The sequence below is a fragment of the Callorhinus ursinus genome, unplaced genomic scaffold, assembly GCF_003265705.2.
Source record: "Callorhinus ursinus isolate GAN/ISIS: 27379988/994484 unplaced genomic scaffold, GSC_fseal_2.0 scaffold106, whole genome shotgun sequence".
In the NCBI taxonomy this organism is placed as follows: domain Eukaryota; kingdom Metazoa; phylum Chordata; class Mammalia; order Carnivora; family Otariidae; genus Callorhinus; species Callorhinus ursinus.
In genome coordinates, this window is record NW_027397168.1 from 152,226 (window position 1) to 170,451 (window position 18,226).

The 18,226-nt window shown below is 46.5% G+C and overlaps 2 protein-coding genes, 1 long non-coding RNA gene and 1 pseudogene across 9 annotated transcripts; all 4 read left to right on the plus strand.

The window, feature by feature from the left end:
• On the plus strand, positions 1-3,980 carry LOC112818798 (leukocyte immunoglobulin-like receptor subfamily A member 1; the record flags this gene model as incomplete). The annotated part of the gene is made up of 3 exons (XM_073889392.1): positions 1-58; positions 3,198-3,248; positions 3,391-3,980. Coding segments are annotated over 3 exons (246 nt in total), but the record flags the coding sequence as incomplete, so codon positions are not given.
• Positions 65-942, plus strand: LOC141371834 (uncharacterized). Of its 2 annotated transcripts, none has more exons than XR_012377090.1 (2): positions 65-240; positions 335-942. It is a non-coding gene; the product is annotated as an uncharacterized lncRNA (long non-coding RNA). The 2 variants fall into 2 exon arrangements; XR_012377091.1 differs by having other exon boundaries at positions 355-942.
• Positions 3,981-7,387: 3,407 nt separating the features above from the next.
• LOC112806903 (large ribosomal subunit protein uL6 pseudogene) lies at positions 7,388-8,027 on the plus strand (annotated as a pseudogene).
• A 1,788-nt stretch (positions 8,028-9,815) lies between these two features.
• Positions 9,816-17,060, plus strand: LOC112806624 (killer cell immunoglobulin-like receptor 2DS2). Of its 6 annotated transcripts, none has more exons than XM_073889287.1 (8): positions 9,816-9,880; positions 10,074-10,109; positions 12,427-12,726; positions 14,120-14,416; positions 15,011-15,061; positions 16,011-16,115; positions 16,442-16,494; positions 16,592-17,060. In XM_073889287.1, exons 1-8 carry the CDS (start codon positions 9,847-9,849, stop codon positions 16,736-16,738), a joined length of 1,023 nt encoding a protein of 340 aa, XP_073745388.1. In that variant the 5' UTR covers positions 9,816-9,846; the 3' UTR covers positions 16,739-17,060. The 6 variants fall into 6 exon arrangements, with proteins under 6 accessions (XP_073745388.1, XP_073745391.1, XP_073745389.1 ...); XM_073889290.1 differs by having other exon boundaries at positions 16,658-17,060; XM_073889288.1 differs by having other exon boundaries at positions 16,442-16,482.
• The last annotated feature ends 1,166 nt before the right edge of the window (positions 17,061-18,226 follow it).

An 18,226-nucleotide genomic window follows, 5' to 3' on the forward strand; every position in this document is an offset into this window, starting at 1 on the left:
AGCACCTCCCCCTACGTGTTGTCACAGCCCAGTGACCGCCTGGAGCTCCTGGTCATAGGTGAGAGACCCCTGACCCTGACCTGTATGAGCTCGGTCAGCTCAAGATGCACGTGTCAGGAAAGCCCGACACAGTAGCAAATGCGGGGGTCACGGGGGCTCCGCGGAGGAGGGTCCATCCCAGGGGAGACTGGAAAGCTCCCCACCTCCACCGGGTTCCCCTATACTGCAGTCTCAGCAGAGGTAAGGAGGCGGGGGCTGCATGAGGGGTGGGGGAGTGAGAATGATCGTGAGTACACAGAGGCCTCCCACTCACCTCCTGCCCCCTCCATATCAGAATCTGCTCTGTGGTGTCAGCCCCACAGGACACTGTCCTGGAGAGAAGCCTCCCCGCCTGCAGGCTCCGCTCTGCTGCCCCCTGTGCTCACCTGGGGGCCTCCCTGCCCCTCGGTGCACACCCGAGACTGAGGAGGGGCCGTGCCCGGCTCACGGGAGTCCCCAGGGATGCCGCACCGTGAGCCCATGTGCAGCGGGTGTCCACTGTGCACTGTGCGTGGACGCTTGTCCAGGGTCCCTGTGCCTGCTTCTCACACCTTCTACAGCAGCACCTGCAGACGTGATGACAAAGGGACCTCAGGTGACAGGGATGCAGACGCAGAAACAAGTCATCCCTCTCCGGTGCGCACGGGGTTAGATCAGATTCACACATTCCTCGTGGGGAAGAACTTCTGGGCACTATGGAGTCTTAGCACATTTTCAACAAGTCTCATTTATTTACTTATTTCCTGCGTAAAAATCAGTGATTCATCACTTACATGAACTTCATAGCCTTTGAACTTTTTTCGTAAAAGTAGTGTCAATCTGCAGCCTGTTCTATGAACTTCTTACTTACTTTAATACCATATATGTCAGTTGTCTGAATAATAGTTCGCTATGCCTAAGAGAGCTATGAGTATGGGAGTATCTTTATGTGCTGTGAACTCACTACGCTCTTTTCCTTTCAACCATTTCTCAATACGCTGCTCAAAATTACACACGGAAATTTCACTTTCTCGTTTCCAAAATGCACACCTGTGTTTCTCACTTCAAAGGACAGAGGAAAATGTCCTGAAGCTTCACCTCAGGGAAACAGCTTGATTTATATCCAAAATTTATTTTAAAGCAAGCTCATTAGAAACCTATTTTAATTTTTTAAAATTTTTTCTTAAAATTTTATTATGTTATGTTAGTCACCATACAGTACATCATTAGTTTTTGATGTGGTGATCCATGATCCATTGTTACTATTTTTATATCAAAAGCACTGCCGACCTATCCATTTCAACCCATTTTCCTGCTTCATTAGGGTTTTATTAAAAATGTGATCTTTTCCTGAAAGATGTACATCTCCTGAACAACTATTTTTCTCTTTGATTTTTAGCCATATGAGGCTCTTTACAAAGGCTTCCTGGTTTCAAACATTTGGGTGTTAACCCAACTGCATAACGTTTACTGTTCACTCGTATTTTCTGAATTGTAAAAGCTAATATTACTTTTTTTTAAAAGATTTTATTTATTTATTTGAGAGAGAGAGAATGAGAGATAGAGAGCACGAGAGGGAAGAGGGTCAGAGGGAGAAGCAGACCCCCCGCTGAGCAGGGAGCCCCATGTGGGACTCGATCCCGGGACTCCAGGATCATGACCTGAGCCGAAGGCAGTCGCTTAACCAACTGAGCCACCCAGGCGCCCCTAAGCTAATATTAGTTTGACTATTTGTATGAATCTTTATAATTAGGATTGGTTCATATTTTGTTTTACCTTTTTTTTTTTACTATTTTCTTTTCATATGAAAACTAGGTTAAGAGATGTCAATGGTTTCCCAGTTTGTGTGTTCCCTCCATAGTAAATTCCACCAGCTCTCTCCTTTCCTGGAGGTTAGAAATCCACATGTAGGGACTTCCTCAGGTCTGGCCTGTGATATAGTGGGGACAGAGGTTGCCCTTTCAATGGAAATAAAACAATTAACTCTCCCTACTTGAAACCTCACCAGATTGCTAGAGTTTGTCCCCAAACAGTGAGATGAGCATGGAGACTCCTCCTTCTGGGCACGCGTCCCTGACCTGCCTCCAATTCCCCAAAGCCTGAGTCCAGACCCTCCTGTCCCCTGCCCACCCCCACGCGCCACAGACTCGAGTGCCCTCCTGTTGAGGGACAGACAGACTGTACCTCTCTCTCTCTCTAGACAGAACACCATAGATATCAGTACATATACAGCTGATTATGTATTTATATTATATCTGCTATTTTACAAATAAACATGGTTATAAAAATCCATACCTATAATCTATGAGCATAAAACACATATACATCTATATCCATGTATATGTATCTGCAGCCATTGGTCCTCATGCCCATCGTCTTCATCCCATAGCTTTTCACATGTCTGCAACTGGTCTTCCTGTCTAGATCCACACTGCAAGCAAGGAATAATGGTGTTCATATGACCCAAAGACTGAACATCTTTAGGAGAGACATATCAATTTGGTTGATGTAGATGTGATACAGATCTATCATCTATCTATCTATCTATCTATCTATCTATCTATCTATCATCTATCTCTCTATGAGTCTAGCACCATAGGTATTTCTAACTATATGAAGAATGAATTAATGAACATATCCAAGAATGAATACTCTAGGTACAGATTAAAATGCAGACCCTGAAGAATGGGAGCCGGTTGACATGGAGCTAAGGGGACCCTGCCCCAGACTTTGGCCCTTCTGTGCTCCTGACCGTCAGGAGCCCCTGACACCAGCCCCTCGTCCATGGACGCTGGGTCCTCAGCTACTGAATAAGTGGGAACTCTCATCTGCAGGGACATGAGCACAGGAGGTTTGTGTCCCAGACTCAACAGGAAACATACAAGGACATGATGATTTCTGTGTTGGGAGGCCATTTTTCTCTGCAATCCTGAGCGCCTGGGGCATGGCTAGAATCTATCCAGAATGACTCAGAAGCAAAATCTGAAATCAAGGAAAACAAGGAGGCTGAAGGAATCCAGCGAGGACAGCAGAGCAAACTCTCCTAGTGCAGAGAGGGGCTAGGTCAGGAACTGTACAAAAACTGCATAGGGACAGGTTGAGGGACATAGAACACAGAGCTGAGGGCTGGCCGGACGGGGGTCTCCAGCTCCTTCCATCTGCTTCCATCTTCCCTGCAGGAACAGCTGACACCCTGAGCCCACCCCAAAACAATTCAGACCCCAGCAGTGGTAAGTAGAAGAATGTCTCAGTGATGGAGCTGGGGTGGAGGGGGTGTCCTGTCGGGGGAGGCGGGTGTCCTGGGTGCACATCCAGGATCTGGGTGATTTGGGTCCACACTGACCTCTGCAACCTCTCTGTCCTCATTCTTAGCCTCAGATCGCAGGGATTACACGGTGGAGAATCTCATCCGCATGGGCGTGGCTGCCTTGATCCTGCTGGTCCTCGGGATTCTGCTACTAGAGGCTCAGCACAGCCAGACAAGGACCCCAGATGCAGCCAGGAGCTAAACACAAGGGGAGCAAACACACCATTCCCTGTGGCAGACCTTTGGACAACAATCTGATGTGCCCAAGGGGATCCGGAAGAAAGCCTACAGCTCATGCTAGCTGATCTGTGTGCTGAGAACATCCAGGGGGAAACATGGTTTAGACGCCAGGAAATGTCTGGGCTGTTCTCAGTCCAGGACTCGTCCCCCATGAACTGTGGTGCTTTCCCTCCTGCCATTGTTGGACATCCTTGACGGCCCCCCTGTCTTTCCTCATCCCTGTGGCGTGAGGGTTCGTCCCTCACAGTGGAGTTGCGTTCATACCTTCTTACAGCAGCAGCTCTGGTCCACCTTCGTGGGATACATTTTCCTTTACTTTCCATTTCCTCATTCCCGGAGGTGCACTATTGACCTCCATCCCTTCAGCCCAAAACAGAAAATCTGTTTTCATAAGTAAATAGATGGGTGAAAATCAGGTCCGCTTTGGAACACATGAATCCAAAACCTTTCCCTAAACCCTCTCTGGACTCATAGAGCTCTCCTCTCTCATGCAATGACACGTGGCAGAGTTTTCCAGGAATACCATCAGTTTGAGGGAGCTCAGGGGTGTTTGAAGTGAAGCCTGGTGGTGAGCTACTATACTTATTCCAAGATATAAATGTTTTTTTAAAAAGTTTTGATTCATGGCATTTGCCTATTTCTTTGGTGTAAACACTCCCGTCATGGCCAAAGTCAAGATGCCATGTGAATGCACAGTGTGCCCAGGTGGGAGTCATGGATACAGCATCTTTCACAAGTGAGTGTAATCCAGCTGTGGATGCACCTCACTGGTGACCCGGACAGGCAGGTGTGCCTCCTTCCATTTTAATGATCCTGGTATTTTCCAGCTCCCTGGAGAGAGAAAAAAGTGGGGCCCTTGAAGAAGTACCCCCATTTCCTCCAGGGCTCACCATGCACCAGGGTCCTAGATATGCTGACCCATTTCCACGGCAATGAGCATACAATCCTCCATGCCTGCAGAAAGAGGGATGCTCTGAGCTCCAGGATAAACAGGCTCTATGAGATCCCAGAGTAAGACAGCAAGCCCCAAGCAATGACTGTGGGTGTTGCAAATGCCCCCAACAGAAAGTGCCCCTGGGGGTGGAGATGCCAGGTCAGGGGGCACCACGAACCACTCTTCCACTCTGTGCTTTGCCCTCAGGCTGGACAGTGGCCTGTGTCTCCATATGAAGTCCATCTACCTCCTGTGACCTCAAGTACCATAGGGACCACACCTGGGTCACGGTGCTGCTGAGTCTCACAGTAGCCCCATAGACAACTCTCTACAGGTTGTTCCATACCCTTCAGATAACAAGGTGACATGCAATTTGTTTTAAGTGCAACAGATAATTTAGTTCTCACATAAACCTCAGGAGGACATTACCAATCTCATCCACATTTCCATAATGAATGCCTTGGGATTGCTGGAGATGGCGGGAAAACGGTGAAATAGGAGAGCCCAGCGTCCCAGTCTCCTGACAAAGATGGAGGATTGGATCCATGAACAAAAACAGCTCTGGGAGACAGAAAGACTGAGACTAGTCTCACAAGAAAGGAAGGAAGACACTGTCATTTGCTAGCACCTGCCCATCCCTTGGGCCAGCATTATGCAGTGCCAGGGCTCCTGCCCAGCCTGAAAGAGCTCTTTCTCCAGGGAAGGCAGGAGAGGCTGACTGGCCAGCTTCTCCCACCTCTGGGGCACTGTGCAAAGGTCCCACTTGGATGTGACCCCCCACTCCAGACTGGCAAGGGCTGAGAGCACTGAGCCAGCTAGGAGCAAGGAAGAAGGGCAGAGGCTATGTTAGCAATCCTGGTTCACAGAGGCCAGGTCTGCAGAAAACTCAGCGGATTGCACCACTGATGAATGTAAGCGGTCTTGCCAGCTTTCACCCTATGGGTGTTTGTATTCACTGATGCCAGCCTCCAGAGTCCCTCTCCACCCCCACTGGTGCCCAGGAGCCACACTAGCAGCCAACTTAGGCTTCCATAGCTGTGTTAGAACAGGACACCAGTCAGGGCCTCCCTGGCTAACCCCACCACCGTGCCCACAATCAGGGTTAGCCCCTCCAACTGTGCACCTGCATGTCACGGGTCTAACTCCTATCACCAAGCTGCACTGCAGTATGCATCCTCGTCGAGAGAGCACACTGACAGCCAGGGCCCACACAGCTGCTGGCAGACCTGGATCAGGCCCTGCCTCTGTCACTGGGCAACACCACTGTGCCTGCCTGTGGCTAACCCCTCTAGCTGTGTACTTGCATACCCAAGCCCAACCCTGTCACTGGCTTCCCTGCAGTGTGCATGCCTGGGGGAAGAATGTACATACAGTCAGAGTCTCTGCAGCTGAGTGTGTGCACGCCACCAACTCCAGCCACCCCTGCTGCCTTCCCTGGTCCCTAGCTACTGGGTCTGGAGGCACTGCTTATGATCACACCAGCCTTTGTAGCCTCCAGATCCCCTACAGTGCTCGCCAAGGACCACACTATTGTTGATGCTGTGGAAGGACCCACGTACTGTGAGCCAAAGACACATGACATCCCCCTGAATCTGGTGACATCACACACCCCTGCACTTGGCATTCTGCACCACTAGCCCCAGGGTCAAGATCCAGTGTGCCCCCACCTGCAGAAGAAAGACTTCCCAAAGTTAGCAGAAGGAAAGTTTCTCAAAAGATAAACAAAACTGACAAAACTTGAGCTAGACTATCTCAGAAAAAAATGAGAAGACACAAATAAGTTAAACCAGAAATGAAAGAGGAGATGTTACAACTGATCCCACAGAAATGCCTAAGATCATAAGAGACTGCTATGAACAGTTAAACACCAACAAACAAGACAATCTGGGAAAATGGATAACTTATTGTAGACACACAATCTATTAAGACTGAATCAGGAAGAAATAGAAAATCTGAATAGACCAATAATGAGTAAGGAGATTGAATCAGAGCCACAAACCTCTCAGCACACCTGTCCCAAAGACCAGGACAAGATGGTTTCCCTGGTGAATTCTACCACACATTTAAAGAAAAATTAATGCTGATTCTTCTCCAACGCTTCCAAATAACTGAAAAGGAAGGAACTCTCAAGCTAATTTTATGAGATGAGCACTACCCTGATGTCAAAGTCAGATAAGCACAATGCAAGAAAATAAAATCACAGACCACTATTCCTGATGAATTATAGGTGCAAAAATTCTGAACAAAATATTAGCCATCCAAATTCAATGACACATCAAAAGGATCATGCACTGTGATCAAGTGGGATTTATCCATGGGGCCCGAGGATGGTTCAACATACACAATCAATAAATGTGAAACATCATATTAATAAAATGAATGATAAAAATCACATAATCATCTCAATAGATGCAGAAAAATGTGTTTGAAAAAACACAACATCCTTTCATGATGAAAATGCTCAACAAATTGGGTATAGAAGGAACACAATAAAGGCTATATATGACAAGCCCTCAGCTAGCATCATACTCAATAGCAAATACCTGAAAGCTTTTCCTCTAAGATCAGGAACAAGACAAAGACTCTCACCACTCCTATTCAACATGGTATTGGAAGTCCTGGCCACAGCAATCAGACAAGAAAAAGAAATAAAAAGACATCCAGATCACAAAGAAAGAAGTAAAATGGTCTTGGTTTGCAGATTATATGATGTTATATAGAGAAAATCTTGAAGACTCCACCAAACATCTTTAGAACTAATCTACAAACTCAGCAAATTTGCAGGATAAAAAATCAACATACAGAAAACAAGTCCATTTCTATACACCAATGACACAATATCTGAAAAAGAAATAAAGAAAACAATTTCAGCTGCATCTACTGTGAGAATGAAGACCATCCTCAGTAATCAGACTGTTGACATTCCAGAAAATGTCGACCTCATTCTGAAGGAACACACTGTTATTGTGAAGGGCCCCAGAGGAACCCTGTGGAGGGACTCAGTCACAACAGTGTAGAACTCAGTCTCCCAGGAAAGAAAAAGAAGAGGCTCAACTGACAGATGGTGGGGAAATAGAAAAGAACTGGCTACTGTTTGCACTATCTGTAGTCACGTACAGAACATGATCAAGGGAATTAAAGGGACTTCTGTAACAGGATGAGGTAGTTGTATGCTCACTTCCCCCATCAATATTGCTATTCAGGAGAATTGTTTTTCTATCAAAATCCAAAATTTCTTGGGTGAAAAATATATCCGCAGGGTTTGGGTGAGGCCAGGTGTTGCTTGTTCAGTATCTCAAGCCCAGAAAGATGAGTTAATTCTTGAAGGAAATGACATTGAACTTGTATCAAATTCAGCTGCTTTGATTCAGCAAGCCACAACAGTTAAAAATAAGTATCACCAAAAAATTTTTGGATGGTATCTATGTTTCTGAAAAAGGAACAGTTCAGCAGGCTGATGAACAAGATCTAAGTTATCCAGCTACAGAAACAAATAGATGCCAGATGATTTTTCAGACTTATTTGTGATATTTTAAAGATACAATAAAAGCTATATTGATGTGGGGGGCAAAAAGAAAACAATTTTATTTACAATAACATCAAGATAATAAAATATTTGGGAATAAATTTAACCAAAGGCATAAAAGCTATACTCTGAAAACTATAAGACTTTGATGAAAGAAAATGAAGAAGACACAAATGGAAAGATGTCCCATGTTTATGGGTTAGAAGAATACTATTGTAAAAATATCTATACTACCCATATTGTCCAGATATGCATGTTAGCCAGATATCTATAATAATGAGAACGGATAAATACATGTTGATATACTCATGCAAGAAATATTATATTGCAGTCCAAAACAATGCAATGGAACTATAAAAAATTGATATGTGTATATCATAGCAATATAAATTGAAGTAAAAAAAAGAGAGCATGTGTTGTGATGAGCACTGCGTGTTATAAACAACTAATGAATCGTTGAACACTATATCAAAAACTAATGATGTCATGGATCACCACATCAAAAACTAATGATGTATTGTACGATGACTAACATAACATAATAAAATTAAATTAAATTAAAAAAACTAATGGTGTACTATATGTTGGGTAACTGAACATAATAAAAAAAGATGCAAAAGCTGATAATTTTAAAAATTTGAAACAACTGTATACGTGGGTGCATACATGTATGTGTGTACAAACATATTTTATATTTATTACAATTACACATTTTACAAGGAGAGATAAGTGCTTTAAAACTGTATTTACAATGCATGGTGGAAAATTTCCTACAAATTTCAAGACATGGGGTTAAAGAAGGAGATGGGATAAGGGCAAAATATGTAGGTAGATTATGTTATGTGGTCATTGCAATCTTCTTGTTTTAAGTTGGAAGGTGTTACTATTTTGGGTTTTTCTTCATAAAATGTTTTGGGGTGAGTTTTTTGACATTCTCAATTGGCTGTTAGAAAGTGAATTTCCTATAGCATTATATTAATGGATATTTATATTTATATAAAATTGAGATATATAGATATATACAGATAAACACAGATGAATTTTGAGTTTGGATTCCTGGGTCATAAGGTGAATTTCAGGTAAAACCATAAGATCCAGAATTTACATGCATTGTTCTTTGCTAATAAAGTGAAATTCTATGATTCTAAATAACCGCATAATCCTTCTACAGGGAAATTAAATAATTTTTAACAAGTATTTAATCAATACTAGAAATATCAGCTTAGAAAATCATTTTGAGGGGCGCCTGGGTGGCTCAGTTGTTAAGCGTCTGCCTTCGGCTCAGGTCGTGATCCCGGGGTCCTGGGATCGAGCCCCACGTCGGGCTCTCTGCTCCACGGGAAGCCTGCTTCTCCCTCTCCCACTGTCCCTGCTTGTGTTCCCTCTCTCGCTGTGTCTCTCTCTGTCAAATAAATAAATAAAATCTTTAAAAAAAAAAGAAAGAAAATAATTTTGATTTATACATTCTAATTCTTTTTATAATAGTACCTACTAGATATGTTGCATATTACATATGAAGATTTTGAGGCTTAGATTTAAAAAAAAATACTATCATTTCATCATTCTGAGTATGAGGGATAGTGTCTGAGATGTGTTTCAAGTCTGACCACAGTAAATGATGCAACACGACAGGTGCAGTTTAAACAATTTCCAGGAAGCTTGATTTTACCCTTAGCTGAGGCCCCACACCCACCTATATGCAGAGTAAAAAGAGCCTCTATGCATCACCTTTCCTTATTGTGGTCAACTTATGAATGTGAGCTGGGCCCCATTTCACAACATCCTGTGTACTTGTCAACTCTGTTCAGCAGAAGCAGCGCCATGTCACCTGTGGTCATCAGCCTCACAAGTCTGGGTGAGTCCCAGAAGGGGATGAAGGAAGGGAATACATGGTGGAAATATTGGCCTGGAACGTTGGGTCTCCCCACAGCAGAACATTCCCATGGGGGCAAAGCAGACCTTGATGGCTCAGGCCAGGTGGGGGAAGGAATGGGGGAAGCCACTTCTTCTGTGAAGATGGACCATCCATCATGAGTCTTTCTTTCCAGTGTTCTTCTTCATCCAGAGGATCTGGGCACAAGTGGGTGAGTCCTTTCCCCAAACCCTGGGCTGCCATCTACTCAGAATAAGAGAATTCCTATAACAGGAAGGCAGATGGCACAGGAGGTTGGGTGATGGGTTGACTGTGGGAGGCCTTGTGGGTGAATCTCTTGTGAACTAGAAAGTGGGGGCCTAGGGAAACCCTAGCCCCAATTCTGGTCCAGAGACCCTCCCTAGACCCTCTTCCCCTTGGCTGAGACAGGCTCTAAAGCCATCTTAGGGACACTGCTGCTCAGAGCTAGGGTGTCTGGGAGGAACTGGTGCCGTCTGTAGATCAGGGGATGCAAGCAGTGTCAGGAGCAACAGACTGTCTGAGGTCGGGACAACGACTCAAGCTCCCCAACACACCCATGAGTGTAGGAGCCCCAGGATGCTGCCACTGATGTTCTACAGAGGTGGGAGATCCGCATGCCAGGACCCCTGGAACTCCACCACATTCTGATGCAGCTCTGTCATGTAACGTGCTTCATGTGTTTGCTGATGTTATGGCATACACATAAGTCATTACTCTCCTGTTCAGTGTCTACTTTGTCTTCTTTTACACAACAACTTACATTATCAACACCTAGTACGAGCCCACTGTTCAGTACTCACTCAGAACTCTCAGCCGACATGTTTGTTGTAGGAGATGCCATGTTTGTGTGGTGTGGGGAGTCTTCGTGTGGTGTGGGCACCCCGGGTTTGGAAAGGAGCCTTAGAGACCTGGAAAGAAGGGGAGCCTCTGAGCCAGGGGAGGGGAGACCAATGCTGTGCCTCTTCCTCTCCCAGGTGGTCAGGACAAGCCCTCCCTATCTGCCTGGCCAAGCCCCGTGGTTCCTCAAGGACAGCATGTGACTCTTCAGTGTCACTCCCATCACAAGTTTGACACATTCAGACTGTACAAGAACAACAGCATCTTCATCTCCAAGCTCCACAGCACAATATTGCAGAACAGCTTCCTCATTGGCCCTGTAACCCCAGCACATGCGGGGACTTACAGATGTTGTGGATCCTATCTTGGCTCCTCTTCTGTGTGGTCAGAACCCAGTGACCCCCTGGTGATTGTGGTCACAGGTCAGAGAACACTTGTTTAGAGGGGCTATTCACTGTCCCAATCTTCCTACTGTCAGAGTTTCCTGGTGGGAGTGTCAGTCAGGTCCAATTAGAACAATAGGAGCTGCTCCAAGTATTTTAAATAAAAGGGCATTTCATGCAGGTGGGCAGAACAATGACCCCCAATGATGTCTATATCATAATACTCCAAGTCTATGAATAGTCCAAGGGCAATTCAGGTTGAATGTGGAATTAAGGTTATTAAGCAGGTGACCCTGACATGGGGAGATTATCCTGGATTATCCAGGTGGGCTTATTGTGATTACAAGGGTAGAAGGAAGCAGGAGAATGAGCTTCAGAGTCATGCAGCATGAGAAAGACTCCAGCAGCCATTGCTAGTTCTCATGATGGAGGAAGGAGGCACAAGACAAGGAAGACAGGCAGCCCCCAGGAGCTGGAAAAGGCACAGGCATGAATTCTCCCCTTGAGGCTCCTGAAGGAATGCAGTCCTGCCAACCCCTTCCTTGGTCCTAGCCCATAAGACCCAGGTCTGACATCCAGAACTGTAAAATGACAGATCTGTGTTCTTTCCAGCCATCATGTTCATAACAATTTCTCACAGCAGCTAGGTAATCATTACAGATACCCAGGGGAAGGACAAATTAGGAAATGAAACAGAGGAAGCGAGACTATGCCCAGCAATAGGTAAGAGCAGGATGTTGATGCCACCACGAGGCTGCAGTGACAGGGAGGGGGTGCTGTTCCCGGAGCCACCTCAGGGGTGCCTGTGGAAGCTGGGACCATGGAGAAGGCACAGACACGGCAGATGTGCCCCTCCCCACGCGTCACAGGCTGGGTGGACACTGGAAGTTACTGTGGTACCTGCGTTACTGCTTAATTCCTACCTCTTACCAGGGATTCCAGTTCATCACGCAGGGCAGGAATTGGTCGGTAAGAGAACCTGGAAACACAGCCCGTGGTGCCAATCTCCCACCCCAACCAGAGAAAGCAGAAAAGGAATCTGTGGGAAACAGGTGCAACACTGACAGTGCCAAGGATGAGTGCAGTGGGAATGGAGTCTGGTGCTGATGCTAGACACAGAGACACACAGCAAAGGAGGGGCAGAGACAGATGGGGACATTCAGACAGAAAAGGACACAGAGAAGAAGGAGACAGACAGACACAGGGGCACCCTCACTCATTTCAGATGACAGGGAATCGGGTGGGGCAGGGTGGCTCCTTCTAAATTTACAACATCCATGTTCTTAGGAATCTACAGAAAACCTTCTCTGTTAGCCCAGCCGGGTCCCCTGGTGAAATCAGGAAGGAACGTGACCTTGCATTGTTGCTCTGAGATCGTGTTTGAAAGCTTCATTCTTCAGAGAGAGGGGGTATCCAAGGACACTTTGTATCTTGCTGGTCAGCGCCATCTTGGGGGCTCCTATGCTAACTTCTCCATGGGTCCTGTGACAGCTGCCCATGCGGGGACCTACAGGTGCTTCGGTTCTCTCAATCACTCCTCCCATGAGTGGTCTGCCCCCAGTGGGCCCCTGGACATCATGATCACAGGTGAGACTGTCCAGACCCGCCCCCATCCTCTTTGGGATACAGACAGGATGTTCTAAGACCTGGAAGTCCCAGGTGGTGAAGAAGGAGATGAATATGGGTTTTTATGAAGAGAGACAGCCTTGGTGAGAGCTACACCAAGAGAGACAATGACAGAAGAGCAACAGTAGAAACCGTTTGTTATAAAGGACAGATAGAGGGCAGAAACAGGGAGTCAGTATGGAGATAAAGAGCAAAGGGACAGATAGAGATGGGTACACCCACATCAGAGACAGGAGCTCTTCCACTCTGAGTTTGTTCAGAGACCTGGGACAGTTCAGAACATGGTTTCCAATAAATCTCCACACCCTCTTCTCTACCAGGAGAATCCAAAGACACACCACATATGTGAAGAAGTTTCAGGGCCAGGTTGACCTGTCTCAGGCTGATGGCCCATGGGCCCCGGGTCCTCACTCTATGTGGCACCCACAGATGCTGAGTTCACTCTGACATGACTTCATCCCATGTAGCTGAGTCACAATATGCCCCAGGAAACCATGGTCCCAGGTGGAGGAGCCAGATACCAGCTCCCATATGTGGTGTGTGTTGTGGGTTCCCAAAGCTGTTTCCCAGGCCCATGTTGAAGGTCACCCCAGATCTTACAGGATTACTGAGGTCAAAGCCTACAGAGAGATGCAATCAGAGAGAAAGCAGAGTTGATGTATTCAATGTACATAGAAAGTTTCTATGTGAATAGACACAGAAATGCGTGTGTGCACATGAACACGCACACACAGAATGGAGGGATGACAAATACAGATGGATAAGCAGACACTGGCTCAGACACACGAAAAACAAAAGAAAGAAAAAGGGATAGAGAAATAGAGAGAAAGACAGAGAGGGCAGATAAAAGCCTTAAAAGACTGAGACCTGAATGTGGGGCACAAAGAGAAAGATGATGATGTGGGGCTGGGTGACAGAGACCCCAAAAGAGGACTGGGGACAGAGGAGCAGAGCAAGTCACAGAAACCAAGGTGATGGAGATAGATGATAGATAGGGAGATAGAGACAGATGATAGATAGATGACAGATGATAGATAGATAGATGATAGATAAGATAATAGATAGATAGATGATAGATAACGCAGAAAGATCGTGACAAGGCAGAATGAGAGACTCAGAATGAAAGAAAAGGCAGATCAAACCAACAGGTCCCAGGAGAGACAGAGTAAGGCAGTGTGAAAGTGAAAAAGAACAGGAGGGAGGCAAGGACAGGAAGCAATAGGAGAGGTAGCCAGGAGGGGCCACAGCGGGCTTTGGGCTCTGGGAACAGGGAGAGGGAATTCTTAGTCCAGGTGTAAAGGACACAGTGAGCAAGGAAGAGCCTCTCTGACTGAACTGCCTCCACTTCCTCCAGGTCTACACCAGAAACCTCTCTGGGCCCAGCCGGGCACTGTGATGAGGTCAGGAGAGAACGTGACCTTGTCCTGCTGCTCAGAGAGTTCCTTTGATGTGTACCATCTATCCAGGGATGGGCAGCCCCATGAGCTCTGGCTTGCTAAGGGGCAGAGGCACGGTGGTGCATCCTGGGCTGACTTCACTCTGGGCCCTGCACACCCAGCCCTGGGTGGGACCTACAGATGCTACGGTTCTTTCAACCCCTCTCCCTGTGAGTGGTCAGGCCCGAGTGACCCACTGTACCTTTCTGTCACAGGTAAGGAAGCCCAGAACATGCTCTGTGTCCAGTGATTCAGGATAGATTTGAAGGCCATATGTGAGGGGCATCCTGCTGGTACCAGGGGGATGCTTAGGAGTTCTGGAGAGACAGAAACATAGATAAAGAAACAGGGAGGAAGAGACTGAGGACTCACCTCCAGCATCCTCCTGCATGGATTGTGTGGAAACCCAAACTGGGGGTCTGTGTCCCCAGGAAGATGGAAAGGGGTCAGGGCAGACCCAGGAGCAGGGGAGAAGGGGCTCAGTTTGGGGAGATCAGAGGTTGCATTGGCCCGTCACCATTACCCGCTTCCTTAGCAGCCCCTCCACACCTCATGCACAGAGTGGTCTCCCAGGTGGTACAGGTGTCTTTACAGCAAGATCGGGAAGCCTCCTCTTAAGTAGAGGCCCCTTTCATCATCAACCTCTCCCATCTCCTCTCTGCAGCTTGAAGTCTCAGGGAGTCAAGGCCCCAGAGATTCTGGGGAGAGGTCCCAGGAGCTCCCAGGAGCTCAGTGTTAGATGACAAAGAGCTTCAGTGGGTAGAAGACAGTCAGTTCCCCTTCCCCCCCTTCCCCTGGCTTGTTTTTAGGAAACTCTTCAAATAGTTGCCTCCTATCCACAAAACCAACCCCCCAAACTGGTGAGTAAAGGATCCCTTTTATCCCTGTTTGTGGAAACCTGACAGAGAGAAGCCTTGGGTTTGAGGGTTGGCTCAGCCACCTTCCAGCTCTGTGATCTTGGGCTTGTTACCTTCCCAGTCTGATCCCCAGACTCTACAACAGCAGAAGGGTTTCGGTCAGCATGGGGCTGGTGAAGACTCTTAAATTCTAATTTTCTGCAGCAGAGACCTCCTCCAAGAGAGGAGGGTGAGAATAAACCTGATCTGGCCAGGAATAATGCTGTGCTTACTCTGTCCCCATTCCTAAGTGGAGATAAGATTCGTGGGGACTTGGGGGTGGGGCGGTGGGTGGGAGGAAGGGAGCAGCTGATGAGGGACAGGCAGTGCTTAGAGAAGTTCCATTTGCCAATAAATGGGCTCTTGTCTGTGAGGATGCAACCCTGATGTGCTAAGTAGAGTGGGAGAGAACTCAGAACGCAGTCTGTCACGCATATACATGATTCCTTCATTTATTCATTCAAGCACTGATCCAGCGCATATATACATCCATGTGCTGGATATGCCATACGTACTCGTTTCTTATTGCTGCTGTAACAAATGTCCACAAGCTCAGTGCATTAAAACAACAGTTTTTAAAATGATCTTACAGGGCGCCTGGGTGGCTCAGCTGGTTCAGCGACTGCCTTCGGCTCAGGTCATGATCCTGGAGTCCCGGGATCGAGTCCTGCATCAGGCTCCCTGGTCGGCGGGGGGGGGTCTGCTTCTCCCTCTGACCTTCTTCCCTCTCCTGCTCTCTATCTCTCATTCTCTCTCTCTCAAATAAATAAATAAAATCTTTTAAAAAATTAAAATGATCTTACAGTTCTGTAGGTCATAGATCTGAAATGGGTCTCGTGGGGCTGGAACCAAGATGGCAGCAGGCTCGGTGCCTGCCGCGATTTGCTTCTGTTGGATTCACATCTTCCTACAGGCAACCCCGGACACCTGCATGTTCTGGCTGGACCCTTAGTGGCCATCATCTTCCTCGCTGTCCTTCTTTTCTTCCTCACTCGTCAGTGGTGCCCTGCCAAAGAGAGTGAGTCTCGGGAAGAAGAGGCCAGTGCCTGTCTGGGAGGAGTGGGGGAGCCAGGGAGCCTCCGTTTGCAGGCTGACTCCTGGTTCAAAGCAGGAGCCACAGAGGTTGGGCTTTCTAGAGAGAACCCCCATGCCCCCATCCTCATCAATGGAATGGAAAGAGGGAGACATTAATGGGATGTGTCTCTGAACTTCAGAGAGGTAGAATTTCTGACTCTACTTTTTGGCAGCAATTCCAGGCATTGGCTGCACCTGTCTGTGCTCTGGTATCTGTATCTATAAGATGAGAACCTTTGAAGTGTTTTTGATGACTTCTATTCCCTACAGATGCTGCTATAATGAACAGAGAGCCTGAGGTGGACAGAATGGTGAGCAGGGAGGTAGGTTGTCCTCAGCTCACTCTCTTCAGTGCCATCTCATTTCCTCCGAGTCCCCACAAGTGTGTGCACACCCTCCTCACCATTTCCCATCATGCAGGACCCTCAAGCAGAAGACCCACAGGAGGTGATATACACACAGTTGGATCATTGCATTTTTATGCAGGAAAAAACCATTCCCACTTCCTGGAGGCCCAAGGAACCCTTGCATGATGACGGTGTGTACATGGAACTCGCAACATGCTAAGACCAATCAAGGCATGAATTCTATGCCCCAAGCACACACAGGAAGACCCTGAGGAGGCTCTCCACAGATGCCATAGCTCTTTCTGAAACCCCTCCTAACAACAGCTAGAATCTGAAGACAGAAGTCTTCATCTTCCTCTCACCCTAAGATGAGATAAATATCTCAGGACCCCCTAGAAAGCCCCCAATCCATTCTAGGAGGCTATTATGATGATACAGACATTTCCAATATTGTCCACAAAATCACCTTTTCTTTTCAAGGGTAAGTTCTGACTTGTGTTGCTATGTTACTACAAACAAATAAACAAAATTATCATCTATCATCAATCATCTTTCTTCCCAGCTATTGTTGATTTTCATCTACATGGAATCACATAGTATGTATTTCTGTGACTGACTCCTTTCATTCAACATTGTATGTTTGAAATTTAATCCTATCTTTGCATGTAAGAGAAGTGTTTTCCCTCCTGTGTAGGAATCCACTGTGTGACTATGTCACAATTATGTATCTAGTTGTGTTGAGTCTCCCAAATTCTGATGTCTTAATTTCTTGCATTCTTTCATCCTTCTAGAGTCATCCAGATAGATTTGCCCATTCCTATTGGAATCTGGGAAGCCTTGCTGGGGCAGGTCCAGACATCCTCAAGTGAGAGACCCCTGGAAGTTCTGGTTGGTTGCCAGAGAGCACCTGGCTGGTGTCCCCAGCATGGGGACTGGCTCTCTTCCACCACCTTTGCAGCTACCACTTCAGGGCACATTAGGGGGCCCCAGGCACACCATGTCTCAACTCAGTACAGATGATTGCCCCCAAGGCTCCAACAAGGAGATCCCATAGGAGCAGGTGGATCTATCTGAGTGATTCTGGAAAAACAAAACAGTGTAAGAAATTAAGACATCTGAGTTGGGGAGACTCATCAGAACTATAGGTCTAGCAATATTTTGGATGCAAAATTAGCATCAAAGTTAGTGAACATCATTGTTAGTGAACAACAGTGAAAATGATAGGTGTCTGTGTGGCAATGACAGGAATTCACACCTTTGAGCACCTGTTTAATGAAATGTGTTTTACAAATGTTTCCTTGATGAGTCCTTATGTAAAATTTATCAGAGCTCCTTGTTATCTCCATTTTGCAAAGTAGGGAAATTCAAAGAAATTGTCTTGTCAAAGGCCACACAACATGGCATGGTTGTTGACCATCATGGGGCCCCAAAGAGAAGACTCTTGAGCCCATCCACTATCTGTTGAACCATCCCCTGTAAACAAATGTCACACCTTGGGCTTAGGGGATTGTTCCAGATTTGGACTTGAAGACACGCTTGGGTTTTGGAACCAGGTGAGGCCTTGGGCTTGGCTCAAAAAATTTCCAAGAAGTCAGATATTTTTGTTCAGCTCACATTGTGGGAAAACCAGAGCTATGATTAAGAAAGGAAGTTTTCAGCTTCCTCTCTTGTCATCAGTTTGTAGAGTGACCTGAACAGTGATGACAGG

What these genes read in the sequence shown, in the direction of transcription:
- LOC112806624 (XM_073889287.1), top strand. Translation starts at nt 9,847, where the DNA reads ATGTCACCTGTGGTCATCAGCCTCACAAGTCTGG. An exon ending in CCTGGACATCATGATCACAG is followed by an intron (nt 12,727 to 14,119) that starts GTGAGACTGTCC and finishes CACTTCCTCCAG; the next exon opens with GTCTACACCAGAAACCTCTC. An exon ending in ACAGAATGGTGAGCAGGGAG is followed by an intron (nt 16,495 to 16,591) that starts GTAGGTTGTCCT and finishes CCCATCATGCAG; the next exon opens with GACCCTCAAGCAGAAGACCC.